A 19,906-nucleotide genomic window follows, 5' to 3' on the forward strand; every position below is an offset into this window, starting at 1 on the left:
GCTCCAATCGCGATTCTCCCTGCGACGTCCGCTGATCGTACGAGCTCCTCGGCGCCGTCGCAAAATCCTAAATTCCCCCGCCGGTGCCGGTTATCGACGCTGACGAATCTTTTGTACTGTTGAACTAGTATATCTATAGATGTTTAAATTTCAGCGGGATGACTTCAGGCGAGAACAGAGTCACCAATTACGCATTTTTGGTACTAGAAAAAGTGCTGGTGTCGGTGGTTTCGGCGAATTGTCAAATTCATAATCGATCGCGGAAACCTTAAATCAAAAATAGCAAATGGTAAACATCAGATTTTTGTTTGTGTTGATTGCAGGGCTTCGAATTCGAGTTTACTATATTAATTACGTATTATTTATTCATTTATAGATTGATGAATACGTTTGATTTTATAAATTTGAACTAATGAATTCAAACTGTTTAAAAACCAGTTATTGTAGATTTTTTTGGCATTCATCACTGCCGATTATAAAGAATTCGCAGTTTCTATTTCGTACTGCGTTCTATAAAATTCAGAGGCTATCTAGTCTCTCTGCTCTCTCTCTCTCTCTCTCTCTCTCTCTCTCTCTCTCTCTCTGCGCGTCGTCGCCTATTTTATACAGCCGCTTTTTCTTGTGGCTCGGCGCTGTTGTCAATTGTACGCAGTCGTAATTGCCCCATAATTATATTGTAATCCAATTGTAAATAATAACATTCGGTAATCATGGCGACTTATTGAAAAAAAACTAGTTTTTTGAATGCACGTTATTGTTGGAATATATTTTTGAAGGAACGAATGGTTATGGTTATGATTTTTATACACGGTTAATGTTTTTTTATCAATACATAAACATCTTGAAAAAAAAGTCAGAAATTTAAGATCAGTCAGCCACGTTCACGGAGGTTCACGGATAGTCGCACGGAACTATGTCAATAACGAGGGAGAGCGACGGCAATCTCTGTAGTATCGTACGATCAATGACGATCAAAACGTTGGTGTGCCTGAGCTGAGAGCTCCTTCGTAACGAGCACTTCCACATTGCTATTTTTTCTGATGCAATACTCGCGTTATAGACTCGGGTTTTAATAAAATTAAATAGAAATAAGATTTAAAAAGTGGTGAATTGTGTATTTTCTAGTGAACAAAAGCTTCGTTAAATCTGCGTGTTAAAATGACTGAAGAAGATTCGGTAAGTGAACTTGTATAGATGAAGGAGAAAACATGAGAATGAAATGATTAGTGGCCGCCTATGATCTCCCCCGCATGTCAACGTACTTTCATGGGCATTTACATTTCGACCACATTCCCATCCACCGCATTAACACAAATCAATCAGTATTTATTGGTCAATAGACAAAAATAAAATCGAAAATGCCAATTTTCCAGAATTTTATTTCTGTAAATTCGAATTTTTTATTCGTGAATATCGTTCGTTCATTTCCGAGTTTGGAAGCATTTTTTTTGTACGATCCACCGGCGATTGGTTCAAACGAGCAATAGCGACGAAACACTTCGCAAGAGAAAGTGGCCTTGGATTTGTCCTTTAAATCTGTGTCGTGTTTTTCCCCTCTAATTGTTCACGAAAATTCTAACAAATATATTACAGATTTTCGATCCAACTTTGAAAAAGAAGAAAAAGAAAAAGAAGACCACTTTTGATCTCGATGGAGAAATGGGTGATGCGGGCAGTGGTGGCGAAAACACCGAAGGACTTGGCGACAAAGAGAATCAGGAACCTGATAATCCTTCGGTCGACGATGACGAAGCCCTCGACTTGGAAAACTTTGGAAAGAAGAAAAAAAAGAAGAAGAAGGCTTTCAATCTTGATGAACTAGATGCCGCCTTGCCGGATAGTAAAAAAGAAGTACGTAATATTGATTAAATATTTCATCTTTCTTTGTTACCTAAAGACATAATATTGGTAAACCAAAAAAGGAATTTTTTTTGGAAATTTATTATATTAAAGTTTGAATATTCCAAGAAAGAATTGTTTAGAAATGAATTCATTGTTTACGTTTTCATGTATGATAAACATCACATATATTATAAAAATATTTTCCATGTTAAGCATTTTCTGTGGTAAATCTAAATAGGAGATTTTTTTAGGATTGTTTTCATGAAATATGCTATTTTGAGATAAAGAGTTTTTCAATCGATATAATGTTTGTTATATTCTGAGGATGTTTGACAAATATCGAATGTCCAAACATTTTATTATTTTCATTTTGTAGAATTTTTAAATATTTCTAAAATAAAGTGACAATTAGCATATTTTATTTGGGAAAGTGATTTTAATTATATTTTTTTATTATTTTAAATCTGGATGATTCAATTTGCAGGAAAAAAATGTGCAGAATGAATTTTGTGTTTTGAGCTTGTTGTACATTGTTGTAAATTGAAAAAATTTTGATCACTTGTATCTACAAGAGTGTGTCCAATCAGAAAAAATATTCCAATCGTGTGATGGAAACTTGCTGAACTAAATGAATGTTTTGTTGTCATTCAAGGATGTTGTTGAACAGCAAACGGAGGAAATTCCGATTGATGATAACTTTGATCTGGATATGGACTTCTCGAAAACAAAAAAGAAGAAGAAGAAAAAGAAGGATCTGGATGAGCTGGTAGCGGAGGAGGAGAAAAAAGAGATAGAAGATGCAGAGAATGGTAAATACCAATACGAGAGCTTGAAAAACATTATTATGTGCGTGCCTAGATGTTTACTTTTTCGATTATTTGTTAACATGCTGCACTGACTCTGAGCGAAGTGCAGACTATGGTAAGACTAAGCGTTGGTGATGATAATTTAGTGTTAATAATTATAAAAATAACAAACTGATCATGGACACACTTATGCCCATGATTTGTCAGCACTGTTTGATTGTAAACACAAATTTTCACTAGAAAAAATCCTCGCTTTTTGACTTTCCCTTATGATTATGGTAGAAATAATCTCAATTTCTCTAGTCTTATGATTAATTAATTCAAGCATCATTTGCAACAGTACATTTAAGAACGTAAATTAAATTATTGAAATGATTTATTTTTCCGAATTCTATACTACCAACCTCACTTTCTCCTGCCATCAGATAATCAGCACCGTAGAAAACTGCATTGGAATAAACTATATTAAAACTTCGATGAATTTTAATTTTTTGACGTTTCGATCGTTTTTTCTCTAGTCGAGGACACAAGCCTGTGGGTAGGATCGGACAGAGACTACACTTATGATGAGTTACTTCTCAGAGTATTCAATATCATGCGGGAAAAGAATCCCGATATGGTTGCCGGTAAAAAACAAAAATTCGTCATGCGACCACCACAAGTTGTTCGTATTGGTACGAAAAAAACATCTTTTGCCAATTTCACCGAGGTATGGTTTACTTTTTTTCGAACAACTCTATAAACTGCTTATAGTAAAATTAAAAACGACCCCAATTTCCAACAAACACACAAAATTTATTGACAGAAATTCCATAAAATAATAAATGTTTCGAAACAAGCCAATTTTTTTTTTTTTCTTTTTATTGATTATCAAAACCAATATTTACTGAAAATAATGATAAACATGAATTGTTCGTTCGTTTGATTAGATTTGCAAAACGTTGCATCGACAACCGAAACATTTATTAGACTTTCTACTGGCTGAATTGGGTACGAGCGGTTCCGTCGACGGCAATAGTCAGCTCATTATCAAAGGACGCTTTCAACAGAAGCAGATAGAAAATGTATTGAGGAGATATATCAAGGAATACGTCACGTGCCATACGTGTCGTTCACCTGATACAATCCTCCAAAAGGATACCAGATTATTCTTCTTGCAGTGCGAGACATGTGGCTCTCGATGTTCGGTAGCTAGCATCAAATCTGGTTTCCAGGTAATTTGTCGTTTTTACAAAACTTTACATATTTGTTCTTCACCCTTCAATTCCATTTATCGTAATGAGCGTTTTTTCTTTTGGATTTTTTCAGGCTGTTACTGGGAAACGCGCTGCCATTCGAGCAAAAACGGCTTAAAGATTTTGTACATTTTGCTAAGAGGATATTCGCGAAAATTCTTGGAAGACCATTGGATTAAACATACAAAAATGATTATGAAATACAATTGCGTCATGTCGAAAATAAACGAATGTCTTTTTATTCAACTCTTTAATATCCCATTTAACAATAATTATACTCTGAACATTTTCTTGCGGCCTTTGGACGATTTTGTGGGACAATCATCCGATTCATCATCCAGGGATTTTTCTTCATTTTCTTCTTTCGATGTATCCCCGTTGTTCCAAAGAACGATTTTTACGCGAGGAGGTTTCTTCTGATAATTCTGTATGATGAAAAAGCATTTTAGATAATAATTTTGAAAAAAATCTAAATTTGGAAATCTTTTTACTAACCTTGCTGAATTTCTTGGTGAATTTCCGTTCAGATAAAAATGTGACGTCCAAACTTTCTACTCGAAGGAAGTTCGTTGATGTTTTCTACAAAGTTTTTACCGAAATCATCGTTAAAACGGAATGATAAAAAAACGTTTTTTTATTGAATGTTTTTTTGCAAACTCACCAATTTGGAAAATGACGTACTGCTCGCGATTGTCTTCTCAGATTTTAAGAATTCTCCTGAAGGGCTCGGTGGCACAAGATCGAGTTTGTTTTTTGGAGGTTTTTTTGGTGACGTCCAACAAGTTTTCTCAGTCATTTCCTTCTTTGGCGATAGAAAACTGGTCAGAGTTCGTTGTCCCCGTTCCGGTGTAGAAGGTAATTTCGTCTTATTTTTTACAGGAGACTTATTTTGGCTTAACGTTTTTGAAACGTTTGGTGACTTCGGAATTCTCAGATCTGGAGATTTCGGTTTGGGTGGCGACAATTCTGAAACTGAAGCACAATTTACAACGCTGAAATTGCTAATCGAGGAATACAATGTTTCTCCCTAAAATATCAATGAAAGATGCGACGAATACTGGGAAATTTACATACACTCGTCGCTGCGCTTCCTCTGTGACGCAAATGGATTTTTCAAAGGAGGCTCTGGCTTCTTGAGGGACTGTGGGGAATTTCCTTGAATTCGTTCATCGGATTTCCTCGCACTTGTTTCGATGTCACAGTGTTCTTTAGAAGGTTCCTCGTCACGGAAAATAATATTATCGTCATCGGAAATTGCATCTTTCGATGCTGAATTTTTTCTTGGTCGTTTTTCCTCTGGTTTTCTGTGACCAGATGACTCTTCAGAAATTCTTTTTTTCTTTTCTCCATCGAAACTTTCGTTCTCTTCGTCGCGAGCTCGTTTCTTTGGATTTTCTTCAATTTTTGAATCGCTGCTAATACAACTTTCGTAATTAAGACTGGCAACTTGAATACTCTCTTCGTCAAGTTGCGATGCCATAGGATTAACCAAAGTTCGAGCTCGGTTTTCGACTCTAGTTTGTGTGGAGCAACTCTCTTCAGAATTTGACAGACTTTTTTGGAGTTTATTCCGATCGATTTGCGATTCCGAATCGTATTCCGTGGATTCTTTTAAATAATGCGGATTTTTCTTTCCTGAAGATTCGATAGGATCCCCGACACGGATTCCTTTGTTCGTGCCAGGAATTTCGACGTCTTGAGTATCCAAAGCCAAAATGCTCGATTTTTCCATTTGACTGATCTTTTTCCTCTTGAACATCCCAACGTGATCATACTTTGGGTTGCAATACTTTTCTGTTGAACAATGAATTATCGCTAGAGCGATCTCACTCGCTGGTATCGCACGATGTCGATGTTCTCCCAGCTGCACGCCTGAAAAAGTTTTTAGGAATTCATTAGAGCCTGCACTTGTGTTTTTTGTACTCTCATACATTTTCCTGGTTTTATTTTTCGAGTAAAAGCAATAAACTTACAAGCTGCCATATAACTTGCATCACCGGTGCCAGTTGCTTGAGTCGTGTTGGACTCGACCAGTTGCACCACAATGACGTTCTCATCGCAAATATTCATAGTTCCATGTGTTTTCTGTCTGTAAAGCAACGACTTTCCACCTGCACGAATGAAAAAAAAAGATGTTAATAAAAAACTTATTTGACTGTAATACGTGGAAATGCGTAGGCACACCTGCTAATTCGATCATTCGTCTGTGAACAGAGTATTGTCCAGAGTCGAAATGAACGAATGTTAAGCCCTTGAACAGATTGTTTCGTCGAGAGTCTGGAGCGAGAGAAATTTGACCGAATAACGTAAATTTCTCGTTCAGGTGCTTTGTGAAACTGGCGGGTTCTGGCATTTTTTCATTCGCCCCAAAAGCTTTGAGTGCCAGTCTCCAAAAATCCATGGGCACAATCGGCGTCCCAAAAGCAAGTGCACAAGTCAACTGAAATAGAATGTACAATACATCCAGTTAACGCAGGGAGAAAACTGTCAAATGGAGTTAAATTTTTTGATGTCGCACCAACCTTTTCTGATATTTTTGCTTCTGAAAGAGTCATATGGGTACACAAAGATTCCCAGCCCATTGTTACTTTCCCATCGAGTGTATCAATTATATTTTGCAATTCGCTCTTCTCATCTTTGTCCAAACCGGAAGTTGCAGTTATTATAGGTACGTATAAAACTCTATAATGGGAATGAGTTTATAAATGAATATTCTCAACTGTTTAAATAGTTGAGCTCAACTCAGGGCTTGATTCGGTTAAATCGATTACTGAAAAAACGTGTCTGATACATGTGCAATTAATAACTTACGTAAAAATAGACTCTTGTACACCGAAACGAATTCGATCATTGTGTTGCAGCAAGTCTCCTTCCTTGGTTACTTGTCTATCCGGCTCATTTTCTCTGAGTATGGTACTTCCGTATTTAGCTCCAGAATCTATGATTTTGCACTCTGACAGCGGTTGTGTGTTGCTTTTAATCTGTTGATAAAAATATTTATGGATCATAAGAGATCATGTAGTTTATTATAAATTTTCTCATGATTATCTTCTATCCCCTTTGAGAATTTAGCTCGGTCTATAGTCACTGTGTTTTGTGTTTTATTATCAAATATTTCCTTGACATTGTTGAAAATTTTTAGGCAAAGACCGTGGCAAGACAATGCTGTCATAAGGTTCTTAACTTTTTGTTTTCACAAATGTTTAAATTCATACCTGGTTAATGTGATATTTGGGCAGAATGGATATTGTTGCATGATTACGGCTGACCGAATCATCGTTCAAAACGAGTGTACCTTTTTTGCGTCCAATGTTAAAAGTTTTACCAGGAGTCAGATAAGTGATATTTCCTGCAAATGAAAAAAAAATCATAAAATTGCTGTTTCAATGTAAAGATATTTGTGTAACAATGAAAATTCAATAATTTGTCGCAACTTAATCGAATTAAGTTAAATTTTTACGATGGTATCATTTTTATCTAGTCACGATAGCGACTCAAGCAAGTACACAAAGTGCGTCGCGTTCCCAGAGACTTTGCGGGAGTCATCGCGTTTCCAATTGTTTTGAAAATTTGTGTTCATTACAATTTTTGAATTATCTAAATAAAAATGGAAAAGATCGAGGTCTCATTTGATATCTGCTTGTAATAGCCGTGGTTCAAAATAAATGAAATTCGAAACAATTTCTTGATTGAATATCTTACCAGCTTTGTCTTTCAGCAGCCACATGATAATTTTTTTATTTTTTATTATTTATTTTTGTTTTGCACTGTTGAAAATTGCTTATTTTTTATTTGTTTTTGTTTTTCGTTTCGAACACATGTATTTTCTATGAAGTATAGTTTTATACCATCGGTATATATATCTTCTTATTCTCTTCTCTTTCCTAAATGGCTATCTCTCATTTCCTGAGGGAGGGCATGTGCCACTCCATCGGTATATATTTTTGTTTTATAGCTGCTCGCGAAGTTCGGAATTTCTACGCACCGCGCAGATCACATACAGAGATATATACATATATATATATATAGAATTTTTTTCTCTAAAACCTTCCGTCGATTACGCAGTTTCCTACTAAAAGGTTTTTTTTATTTATATGAAGATCAGTTCGCAGGCTTCTGTCTTCTGTCAATCATGTAATTATCTTTGGTTAGGACAGATACGAAGTTGAACGAATTTTCATTTATAAATAAGCGAAAAAAAACAGTGCGTACTTCGAGAAACAATAAATAAGTATGTAAATAATTCGGATACTTGACAATTACATCGATTACTATAAACATTCTAATAGTGAACCGTGACACTACAATCGAAGGACTGTCTTTGAGAACGTTTTTTCGAGTTTTGGATTAAATATTCCTGAATGAAAGAAGAATTATTAATTAACTGTCAGACCGCATACTTCTGAAGTTTATTGCACGTATTTCGAGTGCTTATATGAGTCAGTACAACTGTCAAATATTCGAAACTATTTGATTTCTTGCATGTTCAAGAACTACTTTGTTCATTTAATGTTATAAGATCTTTTTAATACTGTTGCATGATTTGAATCATCGGATCGGTTATCTCTTCATGAAATATTCAGAAATGGCGCCAACCGGACAACTGATGATTGTTCAATCGAAATTCACCTCTGGAGAAAATGTCATTATTGTATCCTTTACTCATTGAGAAATTCTTTCATTTTAAATTGTTCAATTATGAAAATAGTGTAAATTCCTTAATTTTGATGAAGGCCATGGAAGCATCGCTGATTCAAGGCCGTGTAAAAGCTCCTCGATTGCTTGCTCTTGTCAACAAGGGAACTACCAACGCACTTGTCATTTTACTTACCTCTAGAAATCCACCTCAAGTTTATAGTGATTTGACAATCGAAAGAGTCATTCCTATTGATCAGGACTTCAAATGCGACATAGGTTGGTTTCATTGAAAAAATTGTTCTTTTAATTAAAATATCAATAATATTGAAAACATTATTGTAATTGTGTATGAAATTATTATGAAAATATTAATTTTTCCCATTTGAAGCTAAATTACACAAGTTTTTGAGGATGGAATTTTATAGGAGAATTTGAAAATTTTATAATTGAGACATAATCCTTGAAGAGTAATCAATTTTTTTTTTATTAGAAACGAGTCGATCAATTGTTTCTCGTGCTTATGAATTATTTTTGAACATTTTTCCCTGTACAAAGATATGAAGATATGAAAAAAGGTGTTTAAATTGATTTATTCTGTAGAAACAGCGACTGAACAACAGGATGGTTTAGACGTTCATCTGAGTGTGTCGTCAAGAAAATTACGTTTAGTTTTCGAAATGCGTCCTGGGGTGGAAACTGGAGCAATAGTTTCAGAAATCTTTCGAGCTATTGAAGGTAAAAAATAATTAATTTTATCATTCAAATCTTTTCCTCTCATTCTTCCCTTCGATTAACTTATTCCACAAATTGTTTGAAACCGCAGTGTATCAGAAGAATAAGAGTTCATCGACCGATTACCTATGGCTAAAAAAACTCACTGGAAGTACAAGAAATTTGGATTGTGCGGCTGGAGACGTTCGCGATGTTTGTGATCCAGTTAGTACTCGCATTCGTCCATTATTTTCGAATCCTGTCATGTATCTTCAATCAAAAATAATGCAAATTATTCTGCCCTCTATTTGTAAAAAAAATGTGAAAATCGTATCGTTAAAAAGCGATTTTTGAAAAATGACGATAATTGCTAACATTCGACTTTTCAAATTCCGTACAGCTCGTCGATTTGGAAAGTCCAGATTTGGTCGTTCCACGTCGAAATATAGCAAGCGGAAAAACACCTGTCGCTGCGAGAGAATCGGTTGTTCGATATCAAATGGCATGCAAAGAAGATGACTACACGTATACTGAAAAATTCAGGTAATTTCGAGTCTGTCGATTTGTCAATAAAATGGTTCAAAGCTGCTCATACATTTTGATTTTTTAAACTTAAGAATATTCATTGGAACGTGGAACGTAAATGGACAACCAGCCAATGGAATAACAGTTGAGGAATGGCTCAGCAGCGACGACGAACCACCAGATTTATATGCCATTGGTTTTCAAGAATTGGATTTAAGTAAAGAAGCTTTTTTGTTCAACGATACACCACGAGAAGAAGAGTGGCGGTAAGAACATGTAAAATAAAGTTGTCAATCAAACGTTCATCAACAAAATAAGTTACATTTACAAATGATTTGTTTTTCTGCTAATTTCTGAGAATTTTATTTTTAACTCGTGAATATTTTCCTCAACAGACAAGTCGTGAAAAAGTCATTGCATCCAAAGGGCGTTTATCATCAAGTTGCAATAGTGAGATTAGTCGGTATGATGCTTATAGTATTCGCTCAGGAAACTCATTTGCCCTTCATCAAGACAGTTTCGATCGACACAGTTGGTACAGGCATAATGGGTAAAATGGTAAGATTTTACAGAATAATTGAATAAATCTTCGAACAGCATGAAAAAATTGACGAATTATTAATTTGTCAGATAAGTTTGGGGGATGTTTTCGAATTTCAATATATTATGTAGATATTTTATATTTTCATCATTTCTTTTGTTACTGAAACGTTTTATTATAAAAGGAATTTAAATTGCACGTTTTAGAGTTTCACGAAACATGAATCATCCAATGAATCTAAAATTTGTTAATATTCTCATTTTCTTCTTTTTTAGGGTAACAAAGGAGGCGTGGCTGTCAGTATGACGGTGCACAGTACGACTATATGCTTCGTCAACGCTCATTTGGCAGCGCATTGTGAAGAGTTTGAAAGAAGGAATCAGGATTACGCGGATATTTGCGCAAGGCTATCATTCGCTAAGTACATGCCTCCAAAGAGTTTCAAGGACCATGAGTAAGTTCATTTTGTGCTAGAAATAACATGAAGAATAAAAACAAAAAAGTGAATATTACTAATCTCTTTTTTTCATTTCATCAGTCATATTTATTGGCTCGGTGATTTGAATTATCGTATAACCGAGATGGATGCGATTGTCGCAAAAAATCACATTTCCGCTGGTCATTACGAGCCTGTTTTGATGCTCGATCAATTATGTCAGCAACGAAATCTCGGCCGTGTACTTCATGGTTTTCAAGAAGCAAAAATCACGTTTAAACCTACTTACAAATACGATCCTGGAACGGATAATTGGGATTCGAGGTTTGCTCAAATACAATATCGATTTCAATGGTGCTCAATTACTTTTTATACGTACACGGTCACTGTCAAATCTCTCGTGAAAAGTTATCAGAATGAAATATTTTTATTTGCCAACGAATTGAAAAAAATTCTGAAAAATACTTTTTCAAATGTTTGGAAATTCTCATTCCATTGGCTTTTGTTTGCGTTCAGCGAAAAAGGCAGAGCTCCGGCTTGGTGCGATCGTGTTCTCTGGAAAGGTGACTCTATTACGTCGATCGATTACCGAAGTCACCCTGTGCTCAAGATTTCTGATCATAAGCCAGTCAGTGCCACATTCGATTCACAAGTAAGTTCACTTTTTACTGTGTTTCTACGTATCGAAGAATATTTCATGTTCTAAAAGCTTTTTGCGCACTCGCAAAAACACATTGACGTTATCTGGTGTTAAAATTGTATTAGAAATAATATCATTTTGGAGAAAATTTATTTTAAATTTTTCTTATCGATACATTCTTTGAATAACTTTTTTTCGTCTTCGTTTGATGATTATAGAAGTACTTGTAATTTTTGATTGACAGATAAGAGTAATAGACGTGGCTAAGTATCGAAAAATCCACGAAGAAGTGATGAAGAAACTGGATAAATTGGAGAACGAATTTTTACCTCAAGTGATGGTCGACACGACTGAGATTATATTCGACGAACTGAAATTCCTCGAGCCTAGTAGTAAAGAGCTCATAATTGCGAACACAGGCCAGGTTAGCTGAGTTGATAAAATGATGTCTTTTCGCTTGTTTTATTATTATTTGCTCATTCAAATGGCATGTAAAGCTTTGTATGGAGACGTGGAAGACTAGAACAACGATAACTTGCAGGTACCGGTCCAGTTTGAATTTATTAAGAAACTCGATGATACGAGCTACTGCAAAGACTGGCTGCACATAGAACCTTACACTGGATTCATAAAACCAGGTTAAAATTTTTTTTTCTCTATATTTTCGTTGTTATATTCGTTCAGATACTCAACCGTTATTCATTTTTCCAGGTGAGAAATGTGACATCAAGCTGGAAATTTACGTTGACAAAAGATCTGCCTGCAAATTGAATTCTGGGGAAGATCAACTTTACGATATTCTAGTCCTACATCTGGAAGGTGGAAAAGATATTTTTATTACAGTCACAGGTAATTGTTTACTTCGAAAGAAGCAACACTGAGGAAGAGTAAGCTGCTGAAAATTCGATTAATATTTTTATAATTCGATGTTTTTCGTAGGTACTTACGAGAGAAGTTGTTTCGGTTCGTCGATGGAAGCTCTCGTGCATATTCCAGTTCCAATTCGAGAAATTGCAGTAGGCAGAATAATAGAACTCGTGAGTAATGTAATGAAACTGAATTACATTCAATTCGGGCAATGAAAAATTCTTTAATACAATTTTGAAATCGATTTTAGGAAAATAACAAAAATCCAGCTCAAGATCCGTATTCAGTGCCGAAAGAAGTTTGGTTTCTGGTCGATCGTCTTTATCGCCACGGTATTAAAACCGCTGGACTTTTCGAAACGCCGGGGCTGCACAGCGAGATTGTCACCATACGCGACTGGCTTGACACTGGAAGCCAGGAAGCAATGCGTATCCTTCAAGATTTTCAGCTTTGCTCGTTCTTTTTTTCATTTCAACACAAATATTATCCTTGACAGTGATTTTTCTAGCTGGTGGCGTTCATTCGGTAGCTGAATCGTTGCTTTTACTGCTCGAATCTACTTCGGAACCTTTAGTCCCTTACAACCTTCACAATGTCTGTCTGTCAGCAGCTACCAATTACCTACAATGCAAACAGGTATTGAGACCTCAACTGGACAAGTTTCCAATCAAGTCTTATAAAAAAAGTTATTTACAAAACTTATGGGTTGCTTAAAATTTATTGTAAATTCACTTTCCCTGTCTTCGCGGAAACTCAAGTAAAAATAACGATAAAAAGGGTTTTAATTATTCTGAATAATTGAAGATTTTTCCTACCGTCAGATTGTGATGCAGCTGCCTGAAATTCGAAGGAACGTGTTTCTGTACATTTGTGCATTTCTCCAAGAGCTTCTGAACCACTCGCAGGACAACGGTTTGGATGCTAAAACTTTAGGTGAGATTTGAATTGAAATTTGGATCAAATTTTGTTGGAGCACTCCAAAACACGAAAAAAAAACTTCAATCGTTCTTTCAGCAACTCTCTTCGGTTCAATATTCCTTCGCGATCCACCGCGGAGTCGTGAGGAACGGAGTCAGCGAAGTCGCGCCACGCAAGCAACTTTCGATCGAAAAAAAGCTGCTTTCGTTTACCACTTTTTGGTGAACGATCAAAGTGACTTTCTCGGTCGATAGAAATACACCAGTTTAGTATTAATTTGCTGTCGGACGTGAGACGCCAATGTTTAAATGCCAGAAGGAACCGGAGCGTTGTAATACGATAATCGCAGTAGGATTATTTTTTCTTTTGCAAGAGTCGTAAAACTCGAAAACGTAGCTTCTTTGAGCTTGCAAAACAATACTGCCTCAAATATTGAATATAAAGGGCTAAGAGCTGAGTAGATGATTCTCACCGCATAATGACGTGAATGCAGTTGAAAATTGATTTAAAAATTAATACGTTATGTGGAATGTTTCAGAAAAATATTTACAGCCAAAGTTTCGATTCAAATTGAAAAATTGATATAAATTCGAGTTTTTTGATAAGTCAATGTCAAGTTTTGACAAAAAAATGGCTTTACATCGAATTTCGATTTTTTTCACGTTAGAATTTTCGGAAATTTTGAAACCTTTGAAAATTCTGGCTGTAAATCAGTGTGTAAAGCATTTTTGCATTTACTCGTTGAACGCTTCTTTGTATAGTGTAATATTTGAGTTGCAGATTATTTGTAGAAAAATGGAAGAAAGAACAGCAGCGACGGTTGTACGTTTGAAAAAACATGAAATTTAACATCCGAAATGTTGTTCGGGCAAATGTAATATTGCTGATGGATACTTTGATAATTTTTTTTTTATCAATAACGAAAAAAACAATCTACAGAGTGTCCCATGACCAATGGTACAAGATGCAATCTCATATTCAGAGTCGAGTTTCGAGTTGGAACGTGTCCAACGTTTTTTTATTAGCCTTCTACTTGTGGATGCTTATTTATTGAAGTTTTTCTCGTAACTAAACACTATGAGATGAAATCAGAAATCAAATTAAAAATTTTATAATAAAGAGCATATTTCAATCACCGTTACTTTCCTAATGGCTGCGAGTAGAGCAGAAATTCATGGGACCGATCTTGTAGAAAATAAAATTTCCTACAAAAAACTTCCTGACGGAATTCTCGTGTCTGCAGTAATTCAATAGTGAGCGTGATGCAGAAAAAACCATTTTATTTCATAAAAATTTCACTCCATAGCATTTCGAAAAAAAATGGATAAAATTTGACTCTTAGGAAGTTACGAACATGCAACAATAAACTCATCACGGTACTGTTGACCAATTAGTTTGAAAATCAAAGGATTTAGAAAATGTGACGTAACGAAGGACCACAATTTGTTCGATTATTTGCAGAAAAATATTTTTTTTCTTGTTCAGCTCTGCAGAGTTGAAATTTTGATTTCCAATCTTTCAGAACACTGGTTGTTCAACCTGAAAATCGGCGTTAAGGATACATTTTGTATCATAAACTGGTGGGGCACTTTGTATTTGGAACTTAAATCATGTTAAAAAACGATTCGCTGTATTTTTTTTGAATACTCGAACATAGAATAACATTTTTCATAGTAAAAAAAAAAATTAATTGCTCCATGGAGATTTTATCATTGGAATCACACTCGACCCGATAGCTCCACGAATTTATTGTTTAATCTTGCATAATACTCATTTCCAAAGTACAAAAAATTCATTTTTTGGCAAAATTTTCATTTTAAATAGCATAGGTAGTTTTTCTTTTACTAGTACTCGTCTAATATAGAAATAACAATCGCCATATTCCCTTTGCGCGGACAAAAGCTTAAAGAATTCCTCGATTCGCAAATTATTTTGAGATTCGTGAGGCGTTTTGGAAATCGCGCTAAATTAAAATCGTTAGGGAATCAAGCACTTGATTTTTATGCTCGAAAAACAAAACGAAAAACTTATATTTTTATAATTTTATAAGAGTGAAAATAAAAAAAATCTTTGGAAAGATTGCTCGGAAGGAAACGAGGGGAACTGGGCCGATGAATTTCATGTACAATTTCAAATTGATTGATGTTAATATAAGAAACGCTGTTTGTAGTATTATGCCTGTTCGTATAGTTTCGATGCTATAAAATCATAATAATAAACTTAAAATACTAAATATTTTATCGCTCAGTTAAATTGTAAAAGCGTATGTCAGAAAAATTAGACATTGAATAACAATGAATTGGTTGATCAATTGAATCATTAACTATCATAGCGCAACCTCATTTCATTCTTAAGCATTTTCTTGTCACTAGTCATTCAATTGATACGAGAATTATCTGTCAGGGATTATAAATATAAAACTATATAAGAAAATGAAAAATTAATCTCTTTTAACGCGAAACACTATCGTCTCAATGTGAAAGTAACAACCGAAGGATTTGATAATTTAGTCGGTAGGGAGAAGAAGAACCTGTGGACGGTGAACAAGTTGTCAATAAAGAATACAAAATGAAAAACTCGAGATTCAAAGCTTTGTTTGCCATTTCCTTTTTGTCGACCTCTACCTTCCAAAGTATCTCACGTTTCCTGTGAAGTGGGTGTGGATTCATCAATCGAAATGTGAACGAATTGCTTTGGAGTCGGCGTCTAAAATGTCAAACTCGTGAAGTACAGCGTTCTCCTGAAACAAATTTCCGCGTAACATTTTTCTCTTGGAGTAGAGCATATCAATAATATTAAGTTGAATTCTTCAGTTTTTTATATCAAAAGTTTTATTCAGCGATAGAAAAATATGAAGCTTTTTATAAAATGCGGAAATTTATCGAACAAATATACAAGATTGATGAAATGATATCGAGTTTTTTTCATGAAGAATCGACGTGTGAATAAAAAATTAATAACGAAATCGAATCTGAAATTTATCGACGAGAAAAAAGTCAAGACCGAATAACGAATCGTCATCGAAACCGTTCACGAAATTCTCCGAAGCGTTGACTCGTCTTTGTTCATTTAATCAACATCATCGTTTGTTTGAGCATACACGATGATTCCATGGAAAAAAAAGAAACAAACATTTTTGTGAAGCACAATAAAATCGTGAAGGTTCGACATAGTCGTGCGAATAAATATTCATCATTTTGTGTTCCTAATTCAACTCGGTTCGTCGAGGTTGAAATCTGAATTGCCGGAAAATCGAACGGAAATGTCTTACGAATTTTCAATACGTGAATATAAAAGAAAAAAATCATTGAAATTGAGCGTTGAAACGCTACATCGTACATATCAAGTGTCGAGCTAAATTGTGAAGACGACGATTGAAAATCTTTGAAAAAGAATGCACAAAAATCATACGGGGGACGATAATCTTCGTGATTTTCGAACGATTGACTGCTGATTTTTGTTTCCGTTTTCTATTCTTTTTCAAGAAGTCCTATTAGAAGTTGAAACCTCCTTGTGGTGCACTTTCCGTTGGCTGAAAGTCCAGCTGACCATCGACGGTCGCAGGCGCCAGTTCTGCATTTTCGTTATCCTAAGAAAAATATTATTATTAAATAAAAAAAACTGTTAATAAGAGACGATAAGTGGGAGTAATAGTTGGAAACAATCGTGAATTATCAATTATTACCGCTTCTGAGAAGAACGTATCAATCATGGCAACAGCTTTTGAATACACCTCTTCATTTTGATGATGCTGAAGATTTTCGAGTTTATCAAGACCATGACATTCTTCGATCATCATTGCGACACGATCGACTTCACCCATTTTCTCAGCAGTGTTAAGAATGTTTGTCAAACCATCGAGAACGACTATGACGGTTTTCCATTCCTTGGCAAGTAAAAGATTGCAGAAAGGCTCTAAAACTCCGAGTTGTACGAGGTGAGCGAGTTGTTGGACCGTACCGCCGGAAGTCAAATTTGTAATGGCCCATGCTGCTTCTTTTTGAGACTTGAAGTCGCCCTGAAAAACGACAAAATAAATGGTGACGGAAAAAAATATTTCTTTTCAAGCCCATGAAAATAAAGTTTTGAAAAAATTGTTCGCTTTTCTTTGTGCGCCTGTTCGTGATTTTTTAGAACACTCGATCATGATTAAAATAAAAGGAAAACGAAAAAGAACTGGATTTTTGTGCAATCAAGTTTCCTCACCGATTGAAGAACTTTGATGAGCGGTGGCAAAATACCAGCGTTAATAACCAGTTGAATCTGTTCGCTGTTACCAGCCGTGATGTTGCTGATGGTCCAAGCAGCTTCCTTAACGATATTTGGTTTTGGATGTTCAAGCAACATTCGTAAATTGGGCAAACCGTTACAAGCGATTATTGCATCGGTCTGATAATCGTTTCCTGTTGCGATGTTACCGACTGCCCGGAGTGCCGGAGTTAAAACGATGACGTCCGGGACACGAAGCAGGGATACAAGTTTCGGTACGACGTCGGACTCGACAACCGCTTGAATTTTATCGTTGATACCGTCCGTCAAGTACGACAATGCCCAGCAAGCATCAGCTTCAAATTATAGAAAAAATTGTTGAAGTAAAAAAACATCATAATACAACAAAAAGTTGTTGATTAATTAAGCCTTCCTTGATATACAATTATTTTTCTCTGTTAAAAAAAGAATCTTTTATCAAAGATTCTTTTTTTTTTCTACAATATCTTGTAGAAAATAAAAACTCACCAAGAACATCGCTATCGTCACAGTTCAAGATACGGTTCAACGCTGGCAAAGCACATTTGACCATTTCAAAAGGTGGTGGTGGAGTCTTGTTGCGGCACAAATTCGATATTGTCCACACGATGTTTCTCATGAATGTTGTCTTGAAAAAAATGTATGATTTCCATGACATATTTGGCATTGAAATAGGGATTTAGAGTCTTGGAGTCGAAGTGAAAAATAGAAAACTTGTAAAACGTGAAAAAATACCGAAGTATCTGGCTTGATGAGGTCGATCAAGAGGGGCATGCATCCGAGATTCAGGAGAAGATCCCGAGCAACTGGTCCATCGCCAGCTACGTTGCCCAAGGCCCAAACTGCTTGCTCAGCAACATTTAATGCAGACGATTTCAATAATTCGATAAATTTTGGTACAGCACCATTTTTAATAATAACGTTGGTTTGTTCAGACGTGCCGGATGCGACGTTGGTCAAAGCCCATGAAGCTTCGAACTGCAGAGCAGGGCTGGGGCGAGAAACAAAAAATATACGATGTATTCGGAGAACACAAATTTTGACATAATTTTGAAACAATTCAAATGGAAGGAAATTTTTCGTTTTTGTGAGAGAGCTAGTTACTTGTGATGGTAAGACAAGAATTCAACACAACGGGGAACGATGCCTTGCTGGATCATGCGATCGATAGGTGGATTTTTTTCCTGGCTTAGAACTTTTCTGCAAGCCTGAGTAGCTCTCAGTTGAATAGTTTCATCTTCTGAAGCCATTCCCGAAATTATATCCTCCATGGCCATAACATTGACTGGGGATTTTTGACGGTCTGGTGACAGCACAAGTTCCTCATCGATATTGAGATTGCGCCTCTTCAAAATTTGATCATCCCTCCGAGCTTTGCGCAACTCAACTGATACTTCGGTTCTTCTTCTGCGAGCATCCTGGAAAGAAATGGCAAAAGCTTTTTTGATTTTTATAATTAATACAATCTTTCTTGTCCAAGAAAAGACAGTTCTGAAAAACAATAAAAAAAATGTTTCTACTTGATAGCTACCTCGTGCTTCATGTTGTTCTTGAATTTAGCCATACGGCTGTCACGTGAACCCTCTGGTGCAGGCATCTTGGCTAAAAAAATCAATTCTCAGAATGTTTTGTTTCGCTCAGTCTGATAAATACACTATGCTAATGTAACACAATGCACATTTGTATTACATTAGCATAATGTTGAAGTATGCAAACCACTTTTTATAATCGATCAAGGTCAATAATGAATTGATGAAAAACCAACAGGTTAATAACGACTATGTGATTCTATAGAAAAAGATTATTGATCAATTGAATACTAATTATTCAGATACTAAATTATTTCAATTCGAATGAAAACTTTGGTCAGTTACGTCGTTGGGCTCTCAATGAAACCGAAAATTTCCAAATGAATTCAAAATCAAGTCGTCATTCGCGATTTAGAAATGTAGTTTTGTCACTTTTAAATAAAATGGAGTAAACATTCACCTGGTTTAGTTTTTTCGAGTTTTAAACGACAATTATCAAAGACTCTACTAAATTAACCTTTTTTCTCGCTCGAAAGATCTTCGAAACGCTCTGTAACGGTCGAACCGCAACGACTACGCGAGACAAAGCGAAACACAAGTGAAGTTTTATTTTTTCGCGCTCTTACCTCACAGGCTTGTCGGTGGATGGATTGTCGAAAAAGTGAGGTTACGTCGCGTCGATTTCAATAACTGTTGGTATTAATTGGTAAACGGAAAACTAATCTAACGATAGAAATGAGAAAAAAGTCGCGACCAGCGCGAGTAATGGCAATGTACAAAAATCAGTTGGATTTTCTTCTCGTGTATCCGCTCGCTTCGTCCGTTCTCGTTCTTCTTTCGTTTTCTCCTTATGACTGTTCCCACGAGCTACTCGCTCCTTTATGACCTTCGCAACCTGTTGAACTATAGCAAAAAAACAATAGCAACATCATCGATCAATCGGATTTGCACGTTTGCTTGAATCGAATTT

General features: G+C 35.6%; 4 protein-coding genes across 11 annotated transcripts; 2 read left to right on the top strand and 2 right to left on the bottom strand.

Moving 5' to 3' along the window:
* Positions 1–950: 950 nt before the first annotated feature.
* Positions 951–4,110, top strand: eIF2beta (eukaryotic translation initiation factor 2 subunit beta). Of its 2 annotated transcripts, XM_043429958.1 has the most exons (7): positions 951–1,176; positions 1,594–1,851; positions 2,495–2,651; positions 2,731–2,763; positions 3,167–3,357; positions 3,578–3,862; positions 3,957–4,110. In XM_043429958.1, exons 1-7 carry the CDS (start codon positions 1,159–1,161, stop codon positions 3,999–4,001), a joined length of 987 nt encoding a protein of 328 aa, XP_043285893.1. In that variant the 5' UTR covers positions 951–1,158; the 3' UTR covers positions 4,002–4,110. The 2 variants fall into 2 exon arrangements, with proteins under 2 accessions (XP_043285893.1, XP_043285894.1); XM_043429959.1 differs by lacking the exon at positions 2,731–2,763 and having other exon boundaries at positions 953–1,176.
* nbs (nibrin) lies at positions 4,095–7,796 on the bottom strand. The gene is made up of 10 exons (XM_043429954.1): positions 7,586–7,796; positions 7,099–7,232; positions 6,695–6,864; positions 6,406–6,565; positions 6,068–6,323; positions 5,857–5,994; positions 4,958–5,755; positions 4,545–4,855; positions 4,379–4,462; positions 4,095–4,308 (listed from the first exon to the last, which is right to left on the bottom strand). Exons 1-10 carry the CDS (start codon positions 7,608–7,610, stop codon positions 4,156–4,158), a joined length of 2,229 nt encoding a protein of 742 aa, XP_043285889.1. The 5' UTR covers positions 7,611–7,796; the 3' UTR covers positions 4,095–4,155.
* Ocrl (Oculocerebrorenal syndrome of Lowe) lies at positions 7,679–15,740 on the top strand. Of its 5 annotated transcripts, none has more exons than XM_043429949.1 (19): positions 7,679–7,817; positions 8,467–8,534; positions 8,617–8,797; positions 9,122–9,256; positions 9,345–9,457; positions 9,633–9,775; positions 9,850–10,023; positions 10,153–10,315; positions 10,574–10,752; positions 10,837–11,058; positions 11,251–11,386; positions 11,619–11,798; positions 11,916–12,012; positions 12,086–12,223; positions 12,314–12,411; positions 12,492–12,669; positions 12,750–12,877; positions 13,063–13,174; positions 13,256–15,740. In XM_043429949.1, exons 1-19 carry the CDS (start codon positions 7,772–7,774, stop codon positions 13,411–13,413), a joined length of 2,649 nt encoding a protein of 882 aa, XP_043285884.1. In that variant the 5' UTR covers positions 7,679–7,771; the 3' UTR covers positions 13,414–15,740. The 5 variants fall into 5 exon arrangements, with proteins under 5 accessions (XP_043285884.1, XP_043285886.1, XP_043285888.1 ...); XM_043429951.1 differs by lacking the exon at positions 7,679–7,817 and adding an exon at positions 7,984–8,114; XM_043429953.1 differs by lacking the exon at positions 7,679–7,817 and adding an exon at positions 7,999–8,017.
* On the bottom strand, positions 14,423–19,821 carry Pen (Pendulin). Of its 3 annotated transcripts, XR_006262183.1 has the most exons (9): positions 19,563–19,821; positions 18,939–19,009; positions 18,512–18,825; positions 18,143–18,398; positions 17,897–18,035; positions 17,366–17,724; positions 16,845–17,177; positions 16,571–16,748; positions 14,423–15,899 (listed from the first exon to the last, which is right to left on the bottom strand). XR_006262183.1 is itself a non-coding variant. In XM_043429955.1 (8 exons), the coding sequence occupies exons 2-8, from the start codon at positions 19,002–19,004 to the stop codon at positions 16,653–16,655; spliced, it is 1,563 nt and encodes a 520-aa protein (XP_043285890.1). In that variant the 5' UTR covers positions 19,005–19,009; positions 19,563–19,821; the 3' UTR covers positions 16,215–16,652. The 3 variants fall into 3 exon arrangements, 2 of the variants coding, with proteins under 2 accessions (XP_043285890.1, XP_043285892.1); XM_043429955.1 differs by lacking the exon at positions 14,423–15,899 and having other exon boundaries at positions 16,215–16,748; XM_043429957.1 differs by lacking the exons at positions 14,423–15,899; positions 19,563–19,821 and adding an exon at positions 19,397–19,515 and having other exon boundaries at positions 16,215–16,748.
* Between the last annotated feature and the right edge of the window lie 85 nt (positions 19,822–19,906).

This window comes from Venturia canescens, chromosome 10, assembly GCF_019457755.1.
Source record: "Venturia canescens isolate UGA chromosome 10, ASM1945775v1, whole genome shotgun sequence".
NCBI lineage: Eukaryota > Metazoa > Arthropoda > Insecta > Hymenoptera > Ichneumonidae > Venturia > Venturia canescens.